Source organism: Sus scrofa, chromosome 1 (genome assembly GCF_000003025.6).
Source record: "Sus scrofa isolate TJ Tabasco breed Duroc chromosome 1, Sscrofa11.1, whole genome shotgun sequence".
Classification (NCBI taxonomy): Eukaryota; Metazoa; Chordata; class Mammalia; order Artiodactyla; family Suidae; genus Sus; species Sus scrofa.
The window spans coordinates 246769021-246794600 of NC_010443.5; the positions used below are offsets into that span (position 1 = coordinate 246769021).

General features: G+C 37.5%; 1 protein-coding gene across 3 annotated transcripts in view; it reads left to right on the forward strand.

The window, feature by feature from the left end:
• FSD1L (fibronectin type III and SPRY domain containing 1 like) overlaps nucleotides 1-25580 on the forward strand; it is a 78987-nt gene that overhangs the window by 923 nt on the left and 52484 nt on the right. For all 3 annotated transcript variants that reach the window (XM_003480570.4, XM_005660313.3, XM_005660314.3), the window contains exons 2-3: nucleotides 17366-17461; nucleotides 20027-20158. In XM_003480570.4, coding sequence (XP_003480618.1) covers nucleotides 17366-17461; nucleotides 20027-20158 — 228 coding nt within the window. The remainder of the gene's footprint in view (nucleotides 1-17365; nucleotides 17462-20026; nucleotides 20159-25580) is intronic.

Here is a 25580-nt window from a genome sequence, read left to right on the forward strand (position 1 = left end):
CGAACAAGTTAAGGAAAGGGTATATAGAACTAGCTGTTTCTATTAACAACAATAACAACAACAAAATATTTAGAGAATATAGCCAGTGTTTTGAATACAAGTATAAGTGAGTTATTAATATTGTCGTAATTCTTATCTGGAAATCAACCTCCCTGTTCTCTTTGTTAGATTATAGTAATTGAAATATAGTGCGGTATAGGAAGAAAACACAAGTGTTATTAATAATGTAACAAGGAAAAACAAGGGCATATCCAAGAGGCCATTCTTTTCTATTATTAGATAGAAAGTACTGGAAAGACTTAGTACAACAATGTTTTCTGTAATTTTGCCTCGATTCACTTCCTTGAGGAGCACTGGGGGATGAGGGAATATTGTAGTGACGTGTTAAGTATAAACTAGTATAGTATTTAGCAAAAGTCCTGTGATTTCATTATATGGGTGCATCTTGAAACTCAGGTATACTCAGTTTTTATTTGCATGACTATTACGAAGACATTTTTTAAAAATTATGTTTTGTGTGTTTTGAATATGTATATATTTAAAATATCTCTGCCTATATCTGTAAAACATTTCGAAACTTATTTAACTTTTTAGATAAAGTCTTATAATATCTGAATGGACATTAGTTCGTAGCAAATGGAATGGCAAAGTCTTGGAGTCCAGAGATTTGGGTGCTGTTTTGTTGTATGTGGCTTCATGATATGGCGAAAATCACTTAACTGTGATTAATCTATTTCCTCCTCTATACAGTGGATATAGACTATTTTTATAGAGTTATTGTAAAAATCCTGTAACATAATTAAATATGAATTATGTAATTTAAAGTACAGTGCCTTGGAGTCTTCTTGTGGCACCTATATGCCGGGTTAAGGATCTGGCATTGTCACTGCAGTGGCTCAGGTCGCTGCTGTGGTGCGGGTTTGATCCCTGCCCTGGGAACTTCCATGTGCTGCAGGTGGGGCCAAAATATACGTAAGTAAAAAAATAAATAAAATACAGTGCCTTAAAGTTTATAAAGAATAAGTACTAAAATACTCTGTGTGCTGTAAAATTGAGTTTAAAAAAGTATTTCAGTGTAGATCATCTTATTTTGCTAGGGCATGCGTTATCTCTCACTTTAATGAGAACTCGAGAGTTGGGGATTGTGAGTCTTGCAAGGTCATACCACTAGCCATAAGGCTAAGAATTGAACGTTTTGGTTTCATTCAAAATGTTGTGTTTGAATACCTATACAAATGTACCAGGTGCAGTCTTCCCAAAGGTAGCAAAGAGTTAGCTACTCTTTCTTACTGATACAGATCTATCTTAGATAACTTAGAGAATCAACTTCTCGGTATTAGAAAATGTGTTGAATTTCATTGGCATCAAATAATATTTCTTTTTTTTTTTTTTTTTTTTTTTGTCTTTTTGCTATTTCTTGGGCTGCTCCTGCAGCATATGGAGGTTCCCAGGCTAGAAGTCGAATCAGAGCTGCAGCTGCCAGCCTACACCACAGCCACAGCAACACCAGATTCGAGCCGCCTCTGCAACCTACACCACAGCTCACGGCAACGCCAGATCGTTAACCCACTGAGCAAGGTCAGGGACCGAACCTGCAACCTCATGATTCCTAGTCGGATTTGTTAACCACTGTGCCACGACTGGAACTCCTCAAATAATATTTCTAATAAAAAAACCCTTTATTTTGTTTTATGGCTTAAAACAAGCATCTGGTGTTAATGCTTAGAACCAATTTAGTGCTCTGAATTTGAGCATCCTTTTCTCATGAATTACTATAGGATCAATTATATACCTCAACTAGTCATAAACCAAAGTGGAAATGTCTTTCTCTTGAAATAAGACAGTAGTAATACACCCTAAGTGATTTTTCTTTCGTGCAGTAGAATGTTGCAGTGAAAATAATAGCAGGGATGATATCTTACCCTAAGGAAACGTAGATGCTGCAGGTGGCAAAGAGTGAGGGTGACTTGAATATATAGCGATTTGTAAGACATTGGGATTTGGGCTTTAAATTATTAAGAGTATGGCTTTGGAGCCAGGTCTTCAGTCTTACTATTTATGAACTGAATGAGTTGGGTAATTTGTTGTAGGCCTTCATTTCCTTATCTTTAACTTCTCTTTACTTGCAACGGTTGTGAAATTTGTGTTAATTTTTAAAAATCACTTGGTGCCTAGCACGCATAAGTAATGTCTGTTAGCTATTTCTAATCTCATAATCTCAACTTCAAAATAACATTATCCCTTAGTTGAGAATTTGTATAACTATTTTTCTAATCCTGTCTAGCCATTTTTTTTTTTAACCTTTGTTCTTAAGTTTGTTCTTAAGTTTAAAGCATGTTTTCTGTGTTTATGTTCGTAATAAATGTTTCAAATCATGGTGCCAAAGAAGAGTTGTTAAATCCTAGTTGAAAGAGGATTGGAAGTTGTGACTCATGCAGTCTGACAATAGAGGATAAGTTAACTGGACAGTCTTACAGAAGCTTGATAGTGGCTAGTCAGCAAATGGATTAGCCTGACCAGCTGCTTTTTTTTGTCTGTGAAAATAACTTGGACTTCAGTGTTGTGTTAGCAACAGATGCTCTGTTTGAGTAGAGGAAGAGAGCATAATTGCCTTGGGTAGGTAAGGCGTACTGTTGGATACAGAAAACCACAGTGTTACCTCCTAGAAATAAACAGGGATTTAGTTGATATGGAGTTTCTGGGACACTTTTGTGAACAGGACGTGTTATGGATAGGTGCCTTTATTTGATACTCAAACCTTTTGATTATGTCCTTAAATGGTTTTAAGATAAAATCTCGAAGGTTTCATTACCAGGTAAAATGTGTATGTTCAAAGAAACCATTGAAGCAAATAAGACATTTGCACCTTCTAGAATCTCGGTCCTTTGAATTTGATAGTTTAAGTAAAATTCTTATGTAGAACATCATCATATTCGTAGGGATTGCTGTTTCTAGGAAAAGTGTGCACTGTAGGAATCATAAAGATGGAGAGGGAAGAGGAAGGATGTCACCAGGAGCATGCATTGTGAGTTGTTTGCTTTTTCCTGCATTTCCCCGAATGTTCTTTATTTGGAAAGTAATGATGACAGTCAGGCACAGCTTGATGTACAAGACTGGACAACTAGATTGGGGAGTGGGGGGAGTTTTAAAGCACTACACAACCTGAAACCAGTAGCATGTCTACATTTGGCTTCCTCATCCCAGTTTCTTCCTCTACCCTGTTGTTTGCTATCATTTGCCTTCATATTGTACCCTAGCAGTTCAAAGACCTCCACCACATGCAGATAACCAACCCTCTCATGTTCCAAAATTACTCATTTTTCTCAGTCCTGAGGTAAGGAAAGAGAAATGAAACTTGAGTATTGTTTTGCATCCAGTATTGTGTTAGACTGCTTTAAATTCTCACAAAAACTCTAATTCCTATTGCACGGATATAGAAGATGGAACTCAGGTTAAATGACTTGTTCAGAGTCACACAACTAGCAAGTGGTAGTCTGGCTTCAAACCAAGTCTTTCTTCACAGCCCAAGCTTTTTTCATTATCACCTTTCTTGCCTGGATCCTTTGCCTTTAAATGGAGGTAGGATTGTCACTAAAACTTAAGATGTTAACAGAAATAAATGTCTGTTACGTAATTTTTAAAAAGAAATTAGTTAAGTCTAGTGAAAATAGTTGATAGAAAGTATAGAATATTATTTAGATAAAACTCTGGAGTTTGGTCTCTCTTGCTGCTCCAAAAAAAAAAAAAAAAAATCATGTTTTTCTGTAGTGTATTGATCTTGCCTCTTTCCAGCTCTTTTTCTTTTTTGAGGGAGAGTCTTCATTTTCTAAAGTAGAGATGTAAACAGGAAAGTAAAACTGGGTTTCTTTTAACATCCCAGCCAAGCACAACTGTGGTCATTCCCATGGAGTGGATCAAAGTAATTGGGATGTACAAGGTATAAGGTACCCTCAGTGGACTATGCTGACATAATCACTGTATTTAAATATACATGTCTTCTTTTTTTTAAATTGAACTTGACAGTTTTAAGAAATTAGAAATATATTGAAGCAAATCTAAGTTAAAAAAATTTATTTTTAATGCAGTGGTTCCTTGAAGTGCCTGCCTGAATGTAAGCAGGATTATCCATGCAGCAAACATATATTGAATGCTGCAGTAATATATATTCTGCTCCAACCTAGGGTGGACAGTATTTTGTAGTGGATTTTTTTCTCTAGCTTTCTTTTTGTATGTTTTATATCCTCAGATGGCAATTCTTCCTAGCCACAAGGCTCTGATGGAATTTGGTCTCAGTTATTGATACTTGTTCATTGAGAGCAAATTACATTTTGAACTAATTTATAATAGTGTTATCATAGCTAGCCTGTGTATTTCTGTTGCATTATAAATGTAACTAATACAGATTTATTGTAGAAAATTGGGAAATATAGGTAAATGAAAATAAAATAAAAATCACCCATAATCCTGCTACCCAGAGATAACTTCTTTTAACATTTGTATGTATTACATTCCAGTCTTCTTTAGTTCATATGGAAACTTAAAAAAAAGAACAAACTATGGTATAATGCCATGTATAGTGATTTATAATTTGCCTCTCAGTATGTGTTGCATCTTTTACCATTTTAATTTTATTCTATACTTTTAATGATTCAGAATTCTTTTGTATGAGTTTATTACTTTTTCTTTAGGAACGCACCCATGGCATATGGAAGTTCTCAGGCTAGGGGTCAAATCAGAGCTGCAGCTGTCAGCTTACACCACAGCCACAGACCATAGCAACACGGGAATCCAGGGTCTCATCTGCGACCTACACCACAGCTCACGGCAACACTGGATCGCTGACCCACTGAGCAAGGCCAGGGATTGTACCTGTATCTTCATGGACACTAGTCATACTCTACAATGGAAAGTCCTATTACTTGATTTTTTTTTTTTTTTTTTTTTTTTTTTGCTTTTCGGGGCTGCACCCATGGCATTTGGAGGTTCCCAGGCTAGGGGTCAAATTGGAACTACAGCTGCTGGTCTACACCACAGCCACGGCAACGAGGGATCTGAGCTGTAGTCTGCGACCTACACCATAGCTCATGGCAATGCCGGATCCTTAACCCACTGAATGAGGCCAGAGGTCGAACCTGCTTCCTTATGGATCCTGGTCAGGTTGGTTAACCGCTAGCCACGAAGGGAACTCCTCCTATTACCCGATTTTTAATCGGTGCCTTTTTGTCATATATTCATGTTGGTCTCAACCTTTTAATGTTATAAATAATGCTAAGCTGAACATCTTTGTAGTCAAGTCTCTGCTTATACCCTTAATTATTTACTTAGAATAAATTAGTAGAAATAGGATTACTGTGTCAAAATATATATACCTTTAGATATTTTTTGATGTGTATTGCCTTTCAGAACCGTTATGTCAGTTTATTCTGTGACCAGCAGTACCTGAGAGTACCCCCAGGTCTACTTCCATTCCACCACCCTATTTAGATGGTGGGACCTCTGGGTTTTTTGGCTGAATATGAGCTTCCTAGACTTCACTGAATGGAACAGCCAGTTCAGAGATCACTGAAAATGAATGAGGCTTCTTCAGCCTCTGACACACTGTATTTCCTCAAATCCTAGTTGGGAGAGAACCTCTTCTTCTGCTCTGATGCTTTAGAACTGAGCTCAGGGACAGCATTCCCCTCCAGGTATTTTATTAGATTTTTTTTTTCCTGTGGATCACCTCAGTTGCATCTGTAAATAGAGGTAGTATTGTCAACTGTTGCGTTGTTATAGAGAGCATGGCTTTTGACCAGTTAGCTATTTATGATTATCAGATTCCTGAATTCTTCAACAATATATAATTCTCCTTTTCTAGCTCCTTGCATCACATTTGAGCACAATACTCTTATTATATATTGTCATAGCTATGGTCAGCTGCTAAGATTCTGGTTGTCTAACTTACCAACTGAATAGAGCATTCTGGATTTCTACTTATTACCTAAATCAAAGGAGAGGTCTGTGATGTGATTCAAGTGTCATTAATTCTTGGTACCATTAAGATATTTTCTAGTAATGCGATATACTGGTTTCATTGATTCCTTTGCTCTGATTACAGGAAGTCTATGGCTGTTTTGTACAATCCTTTGCAGTGTGTGCAGCCTGGAATAGTGTAAACGCACAGACTCTGGAGGCAGCTTCCTGGATTTGAGTTGTGACTGCCATTATACAGCTGTATAATGAAAGAAAGTTTCTTAACTACCTTAACTTTCCCTTTCTTCAACCATAAAATGCAAAGACTAATACTACTTTCTATTGTGATGATTAAAAAGATAGTCTATGTTAGTAGCTTAGCACTGTGCCTGGCACAGAGGAAGTGCTTAGTGAACACTGAAATGGCTATAGTAATAGTTTGACCCTCTTAAATTGTAGATTGATTGGTGATATTTGCGGTGGTTCTAGATTTGTGTTATCTCAGCTATCTGGAATACTAATGTGGAATTTGAATCAAATTTTCTCCTGGTCTGAATAGATGCTGGCAGGAAACCTGTATATCACAGTGTTCCTCTAATTATGACCACCTGGTTACTGATGCTTTTGGATTCAGAGAAGCATATAAACCTGGGTAGAATGGTTTTTCCCACTGGTTCTAAGAACAGGAAGTTTCTGCATCATAATTTCCGGGGCTTACTGAGCTAGAGAGTTTTCAGTTAAGCTCAAGTTGTCAGGGTTTTTTGTTGGAATGTGGAATTAAGATTCATGTTTGAATTTGTCATATTCACATAAATTAAGCTAATACCGTAGAACCCTGCCATTTCAAGTAGTGATGATCATCATGTTCTCAGACTTTGAGGATGATATGCCTGTAATAAGAATGGCCATTAGTATTGCCCTTGTATTTGGCAGGGGGCTATGTGTTGCAACCTGTTGATCTTTTCTAGTTTATTACAATTTGTTTTTTTTTTTTTTTTTTTTTTTTTTGTCTTTTTAGGGCTGCACCTGCGGCATTTGGAAGTTCCTAGGCTAGGGGTCAAATCAGAGCTGTAGCCGCTGGCCTACACAAGAGCCACAGCAAAGCGGCGTCTGAGCCCTGTCTGTGACATGCACCATAGCTCACGGCAACGCCTGATCCTTAACCCAATGAGGGAGGCCAGGGATCAAACCTGCATTCTCTGGAAGCTAGTTAGTTGGCTTTGTTAATTGCTGAGCCACGATGGGAACTCCTGGTTTATTCCAGTCTTAAATTCTAAGTCCTTTTTGATACCTTTATATGTTCTGACCTTATTTTTATGAACCTCTCATCTTTGCTTTCACATAGTACAGTGAAAAGCACAGACTTAGGAGTCAGACTGCCTTAATTTGAATTCTGAATCTGCCACGTATTAGCTCTGAGATCCTGGGCAAGTTCATTAACCTCCTTATATCTCAGCTTCCAAATTGGAAAATGGAGTTAATCAAGTATCCTACTTCATGAGATTCTTGAGAGGATTAAGCGAATTAATATTTGTAAAGAGCTTAAAGTTAGTACTTGGCCCTTAAGAATATAAAGTTGTTATTTTTTACTATTTTTCTCAGAGTCTAGAATTGTGCTTTTACTTAACATGATTTATAGGGACTCTAAGCATAACTTTAAGCTATGCTTCTTTGAAGAGTATAGCTCATGCCTTGTACATTCCAGATTATTTTGAGCCATTCCACAGGAATGATTGCACTTGTGCTTGGCTGGGGCATATAAAACACTTTTTGTTGTTGTTGTTGTTGTTGTTGGCATAGCAGATACCTTAATTCTATGGTCAAGTAATCGGGAGGCTTAATCTTGATAAAGTTGGGTTTTTTGAGGTTCTGGTAACTGTGGTGTGTGACCAGAGGATAATGGCTGAGATTACCTGTGTACACTGCCTTTGGAGACATATGTTCTATGTGTTTTACTGTGATCCAGCAGAATTTGTATTTGTCAAGGCATATTTTGAGACCTATATCACCTAGAATTTTTAGTCATGGCCACCTGCCATCTTACAAAGTATGTTATCTAGGTAAACTTCAGATAACTTATATTGCCTTTATCCATCTATGTTTATCTATCACTTTATTCATGAGTGTTTGGAGGGTAGTGGGAAACTTGAGATCTGAGATAATATCTGAGACCCTTGTAGGCATCCTTTCAGGTTGACAGAGTCTCACAGAGCAGATGAGAGTTGTCTTTGCCCTCCTTCACCATCAGGCTTTGATAATAAAAGAAATGAAGCAAGTGTGTGTGTTTACATGTGTGTGTAGGTACTCATTCTATACTTTTTTGGGAACTTGTTTTAACATTACGTTATGTATATATTTTAGAAGAGGTGTTATAGGTGGAGGAACTGATAAATGTGAGGGTTCTCAGGTGGCAAGCAAGGCATATAGAGAAGCAGCAGGCCACTGCAGCTGAACTATAGCAAGAGAGAAGAAGGCTGGTGTGAGTTGAAGCAGGTGAAGTAGGCAGTAGAAGATCATGCAGGCTCTTACAGACTATGTAAGGTCATGTCAAATAGGTCATGTTAACAGCTCATATTAAAAGATTTTCACTTTTATCCAAGGATTTGTGGGAAGACAACTAAGGAGGAAGAGTGATACTAACATATTTACTCTAGATGTAACACAGAGAACTGACTTTGGGGGAGAAAAAATAGGTAAGAGGTTGGTTATGAGGTCTTTTTTTTTTTTTTTCTTCTTTTTAGGGCCACACCCACAGCACATGGATGTTCCCAGGCTAGGGGTCAAATCGGAGCTGTAGCTGCCAGCCTGTGCCACAGCTGCAGCAACACAGGATCTGAGCCACATCTGCAACCTACACCACAGCTCACTGCAATCCCAGATCCTTAACCCACCGAGTGAGGCCAGGGATTGAACCTGCATCCTCATGGATACTAGTCGGGTTCATTACCACTGAGCCATGACAGGAACTCTGGTTACCAAGTCTTAACAAGAGTATAAGTTGAGATATGATATCGACTTGTAGTGGTAGTGGTTATAGAACTATTTGGGGTAAAAGCTATAGCACTTGGTAACTTCATGTAAAGTACAAATGAAAGGATATAATGATGATGGCCTAGGTTTCTGATTTTTTTCCTTCCATTTTTTTTTTTTTTTTTTTTTTCCCCCTGAACCCGTGGCATATGAAAGTTCTCAGGCCAGGGATTGAATCCAAGCTGCAGCTGCGACTTAGGCCACAGCTATGGCAACGCCACATCTCCATCCCTCTGCACCCAGCTAGGGATTGAACCTGCATCACAACAGAGACCACGCTGAATCCTTAACCCGCTGTGACGCAATGGGAACTCCTCCTTCCAGTTGTATTGACATATAGTTGACCTACTGTATAAGTTTAAGGTGTACAGAGTAATGACTTGACTTACATAATGAAATGATAGCACAGTAAGTTTAGTGAAAATCCACCATTTCATATAGATACAAAATATTAGAAAACATTTTTTCTTTGTGATGATAACTCTTGGGATTTACTTTAACAACTTTTATATGTAATATGTAGCCATGTTAATTATACTAATCATGTTGTACTTTATATCCCTAGTACTTATTTTTCTTATAACTGGAAGTTTAAATCTTTTGAATGCTTTCATAAAATTCTGAGTCAGGGAGTTCCCGTCGTGGTGCAGTGGTTAACGAATCCGACTAGGTTGTGGGTGTTCGGTCCCTGCCCTTGCTCAGTGGGTTAACGATCTGGCGTTGCTGTGAGCTGTGGTGTAGGTTGCAGACGCAGCTCGGCTGTGGCTCTGGCGTTGGCCGGAGGCTACAGCTCCGATTCGACCCCTAGGCCTGGGAACCTCCATATGCCGCAGGAGCGGCCCTAGAAATGGCAAAAAGACAGCAACAACCAAAAAAAAAAAAAAAAAATTCTGAGTCACCCCACCCTCGCCTCTGATAACCACAAATCTGATCTTTTTCCATGAGTTTGTTTATTTTGAAATATAATCGACTTGCTATGTTAATTTCTGGTGTACAACAGTGATTTGATATTGCTATTAATTACTAAATGATTACCATGATAAATCTAGTTACTACCTGTCAACATACAATATATTACATTATTATTGACTGTATCCTCCATGTTGTACATATTATCTCTAAGACTCATTTATTTTTTAATTGGAAGTTTTTTTTTTTTTTAGAGCAAATGGAACCTTTATTTTTTCTTCAAGTATAGTTGATTTACAATATTGTATTAGTTTCAGGTATACAGCAGAATGATTCAGTTTTATATATATATGTGTGTGTGTGTATATATATGTGTGTGTATATATATTCTTTTTCAGATTCTCTTCCCATATACATTATTACAAAATATTGAGTATAATTTCCTGTGTTATAAGTAAGTCCTTGTTGTTCATATATTTTATATATAGTAGCGTGTATATTTTGCTCCCAGATTCCTAATTTATCCCTCCTCCGACCTTTCCCCTTCAGTAATAATAAGTTTGTTTTCTATGTTGGTGAATCTATTTCTGTTTTGTAAGTAAGTTCATTGGTATCATTTTTTAAATATTCCACGTGTAAGTGATATCATAGTTTGTATTTCTCTTTCTGATTTACTTCAGTTAGATTAAAATCTCTTCTTTATCCATTCCTCCGTTGATGGACATTTAGGTTGCTTCCATGTCTTGGCTGTGGTAAACAGGGCTGCTGTGAACATTGGGGTGCATGTATCTTTTCAAATTATGGTTTTCTCTGGATACATGTCCGGGAATGGGATTGTGGGATCATATGGTAATTCTATTTTTAGTTTTTTTTTTTTTTTGGCTGTGCCTGCAGCACGTGAAGTTCCTGGGCCTGGGATTGAACCTGAACCACAGCAGTCACCCAAGCTGCTGTAGTGACTATGCTGGATCCTCAGTCTACTGTGCCACAGCAGGAACTCCTGTTTTTTGTTTTTTAAGGAACCCCCATACATACTGTTCACCATAGTGGCTGTACAAATTTACATTCCCGCCAGCAGTGTAGAGGAGTTCCCTTTTCTCCAAACCCTCTCCAGCATTTATTTGTAGACTTTTAATTTATTTTGTTATTTTTTTTTTTTTTTTGGTCTTTCTCTCATTTTAGGGCCGCATTCATGGCATATGGAGGTTCCCAGGCTAGGGGTCTAATCGGAGTTGTAGCCGCCAGCCTATGCCAGGGCCATAGCAATGCAGAATCTGAGCTGCGTCTGCGACCTACACCACAGCTCATGGCAACACCAGATCCTTAACCCACTGAGCGAGGCCAAGGATCAAACCTGCCTCCTCATGGATGCTGGTCAGGTTCGTTAACTGCTGAGCCATGGCAGGAACTCCTATATGTAGACTTTTTAATGATGGTCATTCTCACCAGTCTGAAGTGATACCTTATTGTAGTTTTGATTGCATTTCTTTAATAATTAGTGATGTTGAGCATTTTTTCATGTGCCTTTTGGTCATCTGTTTGTCATCTTTGGAGAAATGTCTATATATTTTGTAACTGGAAGTTCTTTTTTGGCTGCACCCATAGCATGTGGAAGTTCCTGGGCCAGTGATTGAACCTGCCCTGAAGTTGTGACCTGCACCACACTGTGGCAACACTGGAATCTTAACTTGCTGTGCCACAGGGGAACTTCCTGTAACTGCAAGTTTTTACATTTTTATTTCCCTTGCCTATTTCACTCATTCCCCAGCCCTTTTTTTTCTTACCTATTTCACCTATCTTCCCCTGCCCCCCAGCAACAATCTGTTTGTTTTCCGTATCTATGAGTCTGTTTCTGTTTTATTATGTTTGTTCATTTTTTTAATTCCACATACAAGTGAAATCATACAGTGTTTATCTTTCTCTATCTTGACATATTTCACTTTGCATAATACCCCTCTAGATTCATCCATGTTTTTGCAAATTTCAAGATTTCATTCATTTGTATGGCTGAGTAATATTCCACTACACACACACACACACACACATATAAAATGTGAGAGAGAGATATATGTTTATATATAAAGATCACATTTTCTTTATTCATTCATGTATTGATGGGCACTTAGGTTGCTTTCATATCTTGGCTGTTGGGAATAATACTGCAGTGAACATAGAAGTGCACATATCTTTTTGAATTAGTATTTTAATTTTCTTCACATTGGTTTTTTTTTTTTAAATAAATACCCAGAAATAGATTTGCTGAATCATATAGTAGTTCTATTTTTTTTTTTTAAGGAACTTCCATACTGTTTTCCATGGTGGTTGTACCAATTTACATTCCCATCAACCAAGTACAAGTGTTCCTTTTTCTCTGCATCTTCTCTAAAGCGTGGTGTTTGTTGTTTTTCTCGTAATAGCTAGTCTGACATATGTGAAGTTATATCTCATAGTGGTTTTGATTTGCATTTTTCTGTTGATTAGTGATATTGAGCATCTTTTCATGTGCCTATTGGCCATCTATATGTCTTCTTTGGAAAAATGTCTGTTAAGGTCCTCTGCCCATTTTTTCCTTTTTTTGATGTTGAGTTGCTAAGTTTTTTGGTTTTATAGCTGGTAGTGCCATTTGCAGAGATAGAATACCAGAGGAGGTTTCAGGTTTCGTGGAGAACATTATGGCATGTTGAGCTTTTGAAGTGCTTTGAGACTTCCAAGTGGAGATTTCAAGAAAGCAGTTGGATTAAAATGTTCTGGAGCTGAGAACCTGTATCTGACAATGCTCTGTACACAGCTTATATCACATTCATTGAGACTTCTGACTTTGCACTTCCTCTTCGTTACTGTGTCTTCATAAAAGCTAGTGATTAATTTGGAGGCCCTGAAGGAATAGAGTGGCGTAGGAAGCTCTATGCACTACGGTATCTTTTAGTTCTTTTTTGCCTCTTTCCATGTGTTTCCTATCCTGTCCTGCTATGTTACTTGCCATATTTAGAAAATGCTTTTTAAGAAATTCTACTGGACTTGCCTCTCCTTGGAAACCTCTTGTATTAAGCACATAGTATCCCTGTATAAACCTCTTCCCTGGCTCTTAGCACCTAGAGGAAACTTGAGCCTCAGGTCACAAACAAAAGCTAGGGTTAAGTTTCAGAATTCAGCTCATGTAATCCTCATCTGTTAGTAGTTATAAGTTTTGGTACTGGTGCTAGTTTGTCTTACGTACTTGGCTACTTGTAATTTGCTTTCCACTTCTACTTAGTTCCTTAGTTCTGCCATCTACCATTTCAACCTTAGAGCTAGCCAGTCAGTCCCTTTCCCTGTGAGGGCTAGAATGGCTCAAGCCCTGGTCTGCATCACAGTTTACTTCTCAGCCCTCCCTGGTGAACTTCCGCTGTAGTAGAATACTAAATGTGAGCTCTTGATTACAGTCTTTTGCATTTGCACATCCTCTCCACAATAGATTAAAAGGGCAAGTGGCTTAGAGCTTCTTGAACCCTTGTCTCAGTATTCTGCCCTTGGAGAACTTTCAGGATACTGCCCTTTTTTTTCTTTTTGTAAGCTTAGGAAAGATTAAGGTAGAAGCAGTACTATGTATTAGCTACCAAGGTTGTCTTGGGGCTTTGGGTTCTGATTTGCTCATCTGGATGATTGCTCCTGCAGCCTTGTTTACTAATGCATTTAGTAGCTATGAAAACGTAGGCGACCTTAGATGCTGAGACTCTATACCCCTCTTCAGCTGGCTTGTCTGTTCAGTGGTATATATTCAGCAAAGACTTAAAGCTCTTCTGGGAGTTCCCGTCGTGGCGCAGTGGTTAACGAATCTGACTAGAAACCATGAGGTTGCGGGTTCAATCCCTGCCCTTGCTCAGTGGGTTAAGGATCCCGCGTTGCCGTGAGCTATGGTGTAGGTTGAAGATGCGGCTCAGATCCCACTTTGCTGTGGCCCTGGTGTAGGCCAGTGGCTACAGCTCCGATTAGACCCCTAGCCTGGGAACCTCCATATGCCATGGGAGTGGCCCTAGAAAACGCAAATAGACCAAAAAAGAAAAAGAAAAAGACTTAAAGCTCTCCTTACCTAGAAACTGGAGCAGTACCCCTTGAGAATCTCAGCCTAGGTCTTTTATTTTGGCAGTAAGATAAAGCAGCCTGTCTTAGGATGTGGTTTTTCTGTGATAGACACTCATGTTATACTAGAACTTGTTAAGCTCAAAATGTGAGCCATAGAGCATTCTCTCTTCAAAAAATGAGATGCTGTTTCTCAGAAATACTTTATCAGCCTTTCCTTCCCAACCACTTTTTGGGGGAGTATAGTAGATAATTTATATGGAACCATCATTCCCCCAAAAGTTGTAATACAGATAGTAGGATTTTTTTCTAGTTGTATTGCTGTTAATATTAATAATTCGGGGGCCAGGAGTTCCCATTGTGGTGCAGTGGAAACAAATACGACTAATATTTGTCGTATTTGAGGACGCAGATTCTATCCCTGGCCTCACCCAGAGGCTTAAGGATCTGGTGTTGCCGTGAGCTGTGGTGTAGGTAGCAGATGAGGCTCGGATTCCGAGTTGCTGGTGGCTGTGGTGTAGGCTGGCAGCTACTGCTCCGATTCAACCTGTAGCCTGGGAAGTTCCTTATCTTCAGGGTGCGACCCTAAAAAGCAAAAAAAAAAAAAAAAAAAAAAAGAAGGAAAAATCTTTGGAGCTTACCTACCTAAGACAGTATGCTTCAGCTATTTTCAGAGAGTTATTGCTGTAAAATTTCCCAAATATAGAGTTTGCTACAAAGCTTAGAACAAAAATTGAAGTGGAAAGCTGTTTTATGCTAGGAAGATATGTGTGCATGTATATATATAGGCTCTGAACTGGATCTGCTTGTTATTATATACCAATGTTTCATAGTTTTCTGGTGAAATTTCCTCTTTTTTTTTTTAACTCACATATATCTTAGTGATTAAAATGTTGTTATTGGTTGGATTCGGGCTTGGCGCCTCTTTATAGAATAAGATCTCTTCCAAAAGACTCTCAACCCCTGTTCTAATAGAATGTATCATCTTTACCTTGAAGTTCACTGGATATGCCTATCAAGTGGATGACAAAGCTTAAGCTCAAGCTGTGATTCTCCATGAAAATTCTGGGGGTTTTCTATATTCTTGAAGAGTCTGAGCAAACCAAATTTTTTTTTTAATTTTTTTGTTAATGATTTTTATTTTTTTCCATTATAGCTGGTTTACAGTTTTCTACTGTATAGCAAGGTGACCCAGTCACACATACACATATGCATTCTTTTTCTCACATTATCATGCTCCATCATAAGTGACTAGATATAGTTCCCAATGCTATACAGCAGGATTTCATTGTTTATCCATTCCAAAGGCAATAGTTTGTATCTGTTAACCCCAAATTCCCAGTCCATCCCACTCCCTCCCCAACCCTACCCCTTGGCAACCACAAGTCTGTTCTCCATGTCCATGATTTTCTTTTCTGTGGAAAGGTTCATTTGTGCCATATATTAGATTGCAGATAACAAACCACATTTTGTTTTGTTTTTTGTCCTTTTAGGACTGTACCTGTGGCACATGGAGGTTCCAAGGCTAGGGGTCTAATCAGAGCTGTAGCTGCCAGCCTACGCCAGAGCCACAGCATGCTAGATCCCAGCCACGTCTGCGACCTACATCACAGCTCATGGCAATGCCGAATCCTTAACTCATTGAGCAAGGCCAGGGATCCAACCTGCAACCTCATTGTTCCTAGTCTGATTTGTTTCCGTTGCTCCATGATGGTAAACAAGCCAAAGTTTTACAACAATATTTATTGTTGTAAAGCAATAAATATTGTTAACAAGCCAAAGTTATACAACAATATTTATTGTATGGGTGTGTGATGGGCAGATTGGTTGGCTCTAGTAGCAGTATTCTAAAGTGGTAAAGAGCACAGGCTTTGGAGGCAGAGCATAATCTTTACCATACGAGCAGTGTTACTTGGGGCAACTGATTGAATTTCCATTTTCTCATCGATATAATATGGATGTAACCCGACCATCAAAAGGGATAGAAGGGGAGGCAGCTAGTCAGTCCATCAACCTGAAAGAACCCAGCCTTCATTAAAGCTTACTATACACAGGCAGAGGATTGGCAGAAATATTTTTACCATTCCATTGTGTTGTTTAAAAATATATAGAGAGCCTGTTTTGGGTGAAGGCTTGGAAGACTCTTAAGTCCTCTACCCTCCTTTTCTACATCTCTGTATCACCACTCTCGTCCCTCCAACTGTGCCCATCCCTCCCCTAGATCTGGCTTCATCAGGTGGTTATCTCTGTATTCAAATCTTGGTGTACCTGTTTCTGGAAGGAACATTGACAGGATAAACTGCTAACTCTTGCTGTCAGTCAACTTTCATAGTATAAAATTCATTGTATTATTATACTAAAGTAACACCAACGGTGAGGATGGGAAGAAATAGTTGAGGTATTATGCAAAATCTTACAGGAAATTATTAAAATATTTATTCTTGTAGGTGCTAATGGAAATAAGCCTCGTTACTTATGGAAAAATTATAAAGTAAAAATACTTGCTTTTGATTTTTACTGAGAATACAAGTACCTTGTTTTGATTTTGTTGTAACTACCCACAAAGTTACCAAACAGCTAGACCTGTGATGACCACTATGACAGCACTTGTCACATGTGCAATAAAAAGTGAAATTAATTAACATTGAAAAAATGAATTTAGTTCCTTAATTTCTCTGTCCTCATTTCCAGAGCTCATTAGATTCATGTGGCTAGTCACCATGTTGAATAGCACATAAATAGGGTATTTCTGGCATAGCAGGAAATTTTGTTGGACAGCACTGAACTAGAAAGTATGTGAAAATTACAATTGTTTCATTTAAATTGGAAGCATTGTCAAAAAGTCTGGGATGTTTGCTACTAAAATTACTTGCCTTATTTATTGTGGTTCTATAAATATTGCGATGATTGCTATAATCTTATCTGTAGATTTATCTATCTTCATATTTCCAAAATATATTTTTCATTTTTATAAATAAAATGTCAAATCTTGGTGTCTCTGATTTTACTCCTCATATTCTGATACTGATTGAAGTGTCCAATTGTTTTTGCAACACTTAAGGATTTGCTTCTAGTCCTTTGCCATCGCCTTATGACCTGAAGTAACAGTATTTTTTTTTTTACTCTTTTTTTTATTTGTTAACAGCATTTATATTAAATAATACTGATCATCTTCATTGTGGAAGGTATGGTGGTAATTAAGTTGTGCACTAGGAGTAAAAGGTTTTAAAACAGTACCAGTACACACACATCCCATCATTTGTAATTATAACCTTCGGAAAATTTGAACAACAAGCAGTTTTTCATTGCTCCTATTTATTATATAACCTTACATAAAAGGTTTATTTAGAGAATTGTCCTGAAGTTTATGATTCTCTTTTAATAAAATATAATGTTTAAAATTTTTTTATCCTAGGAAGCTCTGCAAAGGATCATTACAACTCTGGCAAATAAAAATGATGAAATTCAGAACTTTATTGATACACTAAATCAAACACTAAAAGGAGTTCAGGTATGAATCTGATTAAAAAATGTTTGTGTAAATATGTCACAATGAATGATTGTCGGATCGAATTAGAAGTGTAAATATATACCATCAACTCTAGATCAGCTAATGCAGGTGAGAGCAGGGTTTTTAAATGGCTGATAAATAAAAATGCTTTCTTTGATACCCCTGTATTCGCCATGGAAAGATCAACTAGTAAGAGAAAAAGAAAACTCCGGAATAGTAATTGCTAGGAATATTATAATGCTCACTTTTGTTCCTTTCTGTTTTGTGTTTGTTTTTTCTAATTCCAATTAAGGGCAAATTGTACTTTGCAAAAATACTGGGAAGCTAAACATTTCTTTTAAATAAGTAATGGAAAACATAGATGGGAAGAGGTCCAGTTGCAGAACTAGATGAAAATAAAATACAAAAGTAGAAGGTAAAGTGCCCAGTGAGGGGAATACCTGAGGAAATGGTTCCAGGTTTTGGTGGATAATCCATACTGAAAAGGTGGACTGTGGAAGGGACCTTAAGATAAGCTGGTGATGCTTTCCCATGAATGTGCCTTAATTAATTTGAAGGTCATTTCTTTGTGAAATAAACATAGATGATTTCTAGATGCTTGTAGACAATGAATCCTTTTGTAGAGTTTTTGTTTGGTTCAACATAGGTAATTGACTCTTGGCCTATTAAACTTTATAGTCTTGTACTTTCTTTACTTCTGAATTTGCTGTAATTGAAATTAGTTGATAATTTTCACCGCTTTAACTTTCTCAAACTATTTTTTTAGAAAATTGAGTAAATTCATGAATCCAGTTTCTTTAAATAAGTAAAACTAGTGGTTCTAAACCTCTTTATCTATGGACAAGAGAATAATTACACTTGAAATTTGGAAAAAGCTACTTTAAGGTAGAGTTGGCTCAAACTATTTTTCTTTTCTTTCCTCCCTCCCTCTCTCCCTCCCTCTCTCTCTCTCTTTCTTTCTTTTGTCTTTTTGCCTTTTCTAGGGCCGCTCCTGCAGCACATGGAGGTTCCAAGGCTAGGGGTCTAATCAGAGTTGTAGCTGCCGGCCTACACCACAGCCACAGCAAAGTGGGATCTGAGCTGCGTCTGTGACCTACCCCACAGCTCATGGCAACGCTGGGTCCTTAACCCACTGAGCAAGGGCAGGGATTGAACCCGCAACTTCATGGTTCCTAGTTGGATTTGTTAACCACTGCACCACGATGGGAACTCCTCAAACTATTTTTCTGGTTGACAGATTATTAGGACCTTACCTTAGCATTCAGAAAAAATAGAGGGTGAGCTAAGCTCCAAGTTGGGAGTATAAGATGTAGTGCGCAAGGGACCATAAGAATGTGCCGATTGGTTATGGAGGGGGAAAAGATTAGACCAGTTCCTCTTTACATATGAAAAAAGTGAGGTCCAAGAATTTAAGTGGCTTGTCCAGGGTCACACTGTTACTGAGTGGTTAATGTGGAATTTGACTTAAGTCTTCTACCTTCCATACTGCACATTTCTTCTTCCACAACATGTTCTCACTACTGTAAAGAAACTAGTAAAATGATTAACACCACTTCTGGTAAGCCTCCAGTGAGATAATGTCTGGTTTTTTATAAAAATTAAAATATTATAAATATTTTATAAAAGTTTAAATTTTGGTATTATGGTAGACTGTATAATTAGTTCTCTAAACCAGTGCCAATTTCACTTCTCTTAGTTGAATGATTCATTTATGTTGAAAAAAAGCCTTAAGGTAATTTATTCTTTCTCATAAATGTTGCAAGTATGGATATTGTAGATTTCACAGGGATTTCGGAGATATTTTGTTATTTCTTGTTAAAATAGCAGCCTCTTGCTTATGAGGCATTGAGGAACTCCAGGAGGTTGACAGACTTGAAATGCTTTATTAATTCTGCCACTAGTAGCTAGTTGTCTGGCTTTGGGCAAGTCATTTATCTGTATTTCAGTATATAAAATTTAGAAGTTGAGTACAGTTTCTACTCAGTAGATTATTACTGAAGTTCATTCTAGCACTGAAATTTGGTGTTTGAGAAATCTCTTAGGATCCAATAAGGAATTGCTTAGTCTTTTAAGTTCTGCTTATCTTATGTAAATGCAATGTTTTAGACAACCTGAAAGATTAAAAATTTGCACAAAATAAACTCCATCCATTATATGCCCCAAACTGTTCCTCTGAGTTACAGAATTAAAATCTCTGGAATATTTTATTAAAATCTGCTTCACTGATGATTCTGATGCACACCAAAGGTTAAGAACCACTGGCTTAGGGGCTGGACAGAGTTGACGGCCTTAAAACAACTTTCGCATTGTCCTGTGGAAATGGTATTATTAAAGATGAGAAGCGTTTGGGCTGCTTAACTCATAGTATTGCTGAAATTCAGCTATCAGCATTAGTAGCCAGATTCTTGGATTTATCTATTTTTAAAGCCTTATGTCAGATATTAGAATTATTTTATAATATTAGGCTGAGGTAGTTTGTAATATGAAATCTATTTATATCTTTTAGTTTTTTAAATGTTTGACAGCTCTTTAGTAAAATATTTGTTTTGTTTGTTTATTAAACAGGAAAATTCTTCTAACATACTTTCAGAGTTAGATGAAGAATTTGATAGTTTATACTCCATATTGGATGAGGTAAAAGAAAGTATGGTTAATACTATCAAGCAGGAACAAGCTCGTAAATCACAAGAGTTACAGGTGAGATCATAACTATTTAAATGTGAATAATAATTTTAGTTTGTATAATGCTTGATTTATTGAAAGCAAAAATTAGTGATTTTTTTTCCTTTTTCTTTCTGTCTTTCTTTTTTTTTTTTTTTTTTTTTTTTGCTTTTTAGGGCCACAGGTGGGGCATATAGAGGTTTCCAGGCTAAGGGTCAAATTTGAGCTGCAGCTGCTGGCCTGTGCCACAGCCACAGCAATGCCAGATCTGAGCTGTATCTGTGACCTACACCACAGCTCATGGCAACACTGGATCTTTAACCCATGGAGTGAGGCCTGCATCCTTATGGATACTAGTTGGGTTTGTTACCGCTGAGCCATGATGGGAACTCCAAAAATTAGTGAATTTTTGTGTATAACTGTACTTGTATCTTGTAGAAGAATGATTCTTAACTTTCTTTTTGTCATAGATGTTCTTTTTTTAAAATTGTGATAGAAGGAGTTCCCGTCATGGCACAGTGGAAATGAATCTGACTAGGAACCATGAAGTTGTGGGTTTGATCCCTGGCCTCATTCAGTGGGTTGAGGATCCCTACATTGCTGTGGCTGTGGTGTAGGTTGGCAGTGGTAGCTCCAGTTTGACCCCTAGCCTGGGAACCTCTACATGCCACTAATGTGGGCCTAAAAACCAAAAAAAAAAAAAAAAAAAAAAAAAAAAATTGTGATGGAAAACCTAAGATTTACCCTTTTATTTTTTTATCATTTCTACTGAACAGCATGGTGACCCAGTTACACTTATATGTATACATTCTTTTTTCTCACATTACATGTTCCATCATAAGTGACTAGACAGAGTTCCCAGTGCTAAACAGCAGGATCCCATTGCTAATCCATTCCAAAGGCAACATTCTGCATCTCTTTACCCCAAGCTCCCAGTCCCTCCCATTCCCTCCCCTTCCCCCTTGGCAACCACAGGTCTATTCTCCAAGTCCATGATTTTCTTTTCTGTGGAAAGGTTCATCTGTACTGTATATTAGATTCCAGATATAAGCAATATCATATGGTATTTGTCTTTCTCTTTCTGACTTAATTCACTCAGGATGAGAGTCTCTAGTTCCATCCATGTTGCTGCAAATGGCATTATGTAGTTCTTTTTTATGGCTGAGTAGTATTCCATTATGTATATATACACTACATCTTCCTAATCCAATCATCTATCAGTGGACATTTGGGTTGATTCCATGTCTTGGCTATTGTGAATAGTGCTGCAATGAACATGTGGGTGCATGTGTCTTTTTTAAGGAAAGTTTTGTCCGGATATATGCTGAAGAGTGGGATTGCTGGGTCATATGGTAGTTCTATGTATAGATTTCTAAAGTACCTCCATAGTGTTCTCCATAGTGGTTGTACTAGCTTACATTCCTAGCAACAGTGCAGGAGGGAACCCTTTTCTCCACACCCCTTCTAGCATTTGTTATTTGTGGACTTATTAATGATTGCCATTCTGACTGATGTGAGGTGGTATCTCATGATGGTTTTGATTTGCATTTCTCTAATAATTAGTGATGTTGAGCATTGTTTCAAGTGCTTGTTGGCCATCTGTATATCTTCCTTGGGGAAGTGTCTATTCAGGTCCTTTACTCATGTTTCACTTGGGTTGTTGGCTTTTTTGTTGTTGAGTTGTATAAGTTTGTATATTTTAGAGATTAGGTCCTTGTCAGTTGCATCATTTGAAACTATTTTCTCCCTTTCTGTAAGTTGTCTTTTTGTTTGCTCTTTGGTTTCCTTTGCTGTGCAAAAGCTTGTCAGTTTGATTAGGTTCCATTGGTTTATTTTTGCTTTTATTTCTGTTGTTTTGGGAGACTGACCTGAGGAAAACTTTTGTGAGGTTGCTGTCAGAGAATGTTTTGCCTATGTTCTCTTTCAGGAGTTTGTCTTATATTCAAGTCTTTCAGCCATTTTGAGTTTATTTTGGTGCATGGTGTGAGGGTGTGTTCTAGGTTCATTGATTTGCATGTAGCTATCCGTGTTTCCCAGCAATACTTGCTGAAAAGACTTTTTCCCATTTTATATTCTTGCCTCCTTTGTCAAAGATTAATTGACCAAAGGTGTCTGGGTTTATTTCTGGGTTCTCTATTCTGTTCCATTGGTCTGTCTGTCTGTTTTGGTACCAGTACCACCTGTCTTGATGACTGTGGCTTTGTAATATTGCCTGAAGTCTGGGAGAGTTATGCCTCCTGCTTGGTTTTTGTTCCTCAGGATTGCTTTGGCAATTCTGGGTCTTTTGTGGTTCCATATAAATTTTTGAATTGTTTGTTCTATTTCTGTGAAAAATGTCATGGGTAATTTGATAGGGATTGCATTGAATGTGTAGATTGCTTAGGGTAGTATGGCCATTTTAACAATATTAATTTTTCCAACCCAGAAGCATGGAATATCTTTCCATTTCTTTACATTTTCTTTAATTTCCTCGATCAATGTTTTATAGTTCTCAGCATATAAGTCCTTTACCTCCTTGGTCAGGTGTATTCCCAGGTATTTGATTTTTTTGGGGTGCAATTTTAAAAGGTATTGTATTTTTGTATTCCTTTTCTGATATTCCCTTGTTAGTATACAGAAATGTGACTGATTTCTGAATGTTAATCTTATATCCTGCTACCTTGCTGAATTTGTTGATCAGTTCAAGTAGTTTTTGGGTTGAGTCCTTAGGGTTTTCTACTTATAGTATCATTGTCATCCATATACAGTGACAGTTTTATCTCTTCTCTTCTTATTTGGATGTCTTTTATTTCTTTTGTTTGTCTAATTGCTGTGGCTAGGACTTCCAAAACTATGTTGAAGAGCAGTGGTGAGAGTGGGCATCCCTGTCTTGTTCCAGATTTTAGTGGGAAGGCTTTTGGCTTTTCTCCATTGAGTATTATGTTTGCTGTGGGTTTGTCATAAGTGGCTTTGATTATGTTAAGGAATGTTCCCTCTATACTAACTTTGGTAAGAATTTTTATCATGAATGGATGTTGGACTTTGTCAAATGCTTTTTCTGCATCTATTGAGATGATCATGTGGTTTTTGATTTTTCTTTTGTTAATATGGTGTATGATGTTGATTGATTTTCGTATATTGTACCATCCTTGTGAACCTGGGTGAATCCCACCTGGATGTGGTGTAGTATCTTTTTGATAGGTTGTTGGATTTGGATGGCTAAAATTTTGTTGAGAATTTTGTGTCTAAATTCATCAAAGATGTTGGCCGATAGTTTTCTTTTTTGGTGGTATCTTTTTCTGGTTTTGGAATTAGGGTGATGGTGGCATCATAGAATCTCTTTGGGAGTGTTCCTTCTTCTTCAACCTTTTGTAAAAGCTTAAGGAGGATGGGTATAATTCCTCTTTGTATGTTTGGTAGAATTCGCCTGTGAAGCCATCAGATTTACCCTTTTAACCACTTTTAAATGTACAGTGGTATTAACTGTATTCACATTGTTATATAACAGATCTCTAGAACTTTTTCATCTTGCAGAACTGTGACTCTCTACCCATTGAACAACTCCCTGGTTGCCTCTTCCCCCACTGCTTGCTTGGCAACCACGATTGTATTTTTGTTTCCATGATTTTGACTGTTCTTGATATCTTTTATAAGTGGAATTATACAGTATGTATGTAATCATACATACAGCCCTTTCACGACCGGCTTATTTATTTCACTCAGCATAATGTTCTCAAAGTTCATCCATCTTGTAGCATGTGACAGGATTTCCTTCCTTCTTATGGCTGAATAATATTCCATTTAATGTATATATTCCACATTTTCTTTAAGAGTTATTTTGTCATCTTCATTATGTCTTGTTGTGCTTACCCTAAGGAAAGTTTAGAGTTGCAAAGGAATTTGAAAAACCTTGCAGTGTGCCACATCTTTAATGTTCAAAATTCATATTTGAGAATCAAGTTTAATAATTTGTGGGGAAGTTGGTGATAATATTTGATTGCCAGTGTCAAGATTTCATGCATTCATTCAGTGAAATTTGAGTTATGGTTGTGCTGGATTTTGAATAAGTAGTAATGAGCAAAATAGCTCCTGCCTACATGGACTACATATACTCATTGATGATAATTTGCAGGTAATGGGAAAGAAGGGGAAATCAAATCCTTTTGTCAAAGAGATTAGAATTCTTAAAGAGTAAGCAAAAATGTATAGATGATGTAACTGATTTAAGAATAATGTTGGGAGTTCCTCCTGTGGCTCAGTGGTTAACAAACCCCGCTAGCATCCATGAGGACGTGGGTTCGATTCCTGCCCATGCTCAGTGGGTTAAGGATCTGGCATTACCATGAGCTGTGCTGTAGATCACAGACATGGCTTGGATCCTGCGTTGCTGTGGCTCTGGCGTAGGCTAGTGGCTACAGCTCCCATTCGACCCCTAGCCTAGGAACCTCCATATGCTGCAGGTGCAGCCCAAGAAATGGCAAAAAGACCAAAAAAAAAAAAAAAAAAAAAAAAAGAAGAAGAATGTTAATGTATCAGTACCTAATGCAGAGGGATCATGAAGGAAACTGAGTTCAGGAGCAGTTCTTAGAAACTGATTAGAAGCCCTTTGTAGGAGGCACTTAATAAAGAGAAGAGGGAGTGTTTCAAATAAGAAGCAGTTAAATTGTTAAGATAATCAAAGATTAAAAGTCTGAAAGAGTCTTAAAATCATGTTTAAGCCAAGTCACTACTGATTTTTAAGAGAGATCTGGTATCATTCTTTCATGGCATGTGGCATTATATATTTAGGAGTGCTCTCCTTTTGAAAGTCAAGATGTTTGAGATTTTCAGAATTAGATAATTTCTATCTTTTGTGGACTTCTGGTTTAAAATATGTCTTTAGACGTTCCAGAAAATTGTATATATTTTCCTATTATAACTTATTTTCTGGCAGCCCTGTATAGAGCTGGATATATGTGTGTGCATATAAAATCTGCAGTGCTCTTAGAACAGGCTGCATGTATTGCTCTTGTAAACTATTGAGTTTATATTTCTAGTTGTTGACTAAATTCCCAGTAATAAATAATTATTATCCTTTATAATTCTTAATATTTCTCCTTCTTTTCATGCCATAAAAGATTTCACATATTTTAGGAGTTCCCATCGAGGTGCAGTGGAAATGAATCCAACTAGAAACCATGAGGTTTTGGCTTCGATCCTTGGCCTGGCTCAGTGGGTTAAGGATCCGGTGTTGCCGTGAGCTGTGGTGTAGGTTGCAGATGGGGCTAGCATCTGGCATTGCTGTGGCTCTGGCATAGGCTGGCAGCTACAGCTCCAATTAGACCCCTACCCTGGGAACCTCCATATGCCACAAGTGTGGCTCTAAAAAGACCAAAAAAAAAAAAATTCATATATTTTAATAAGAATGGTAATCTAGGGGAGGTGAAAGGATATTAAGGGGACAAGAGGTTATAAAATAAGGTGGAACTTAATGAGACAT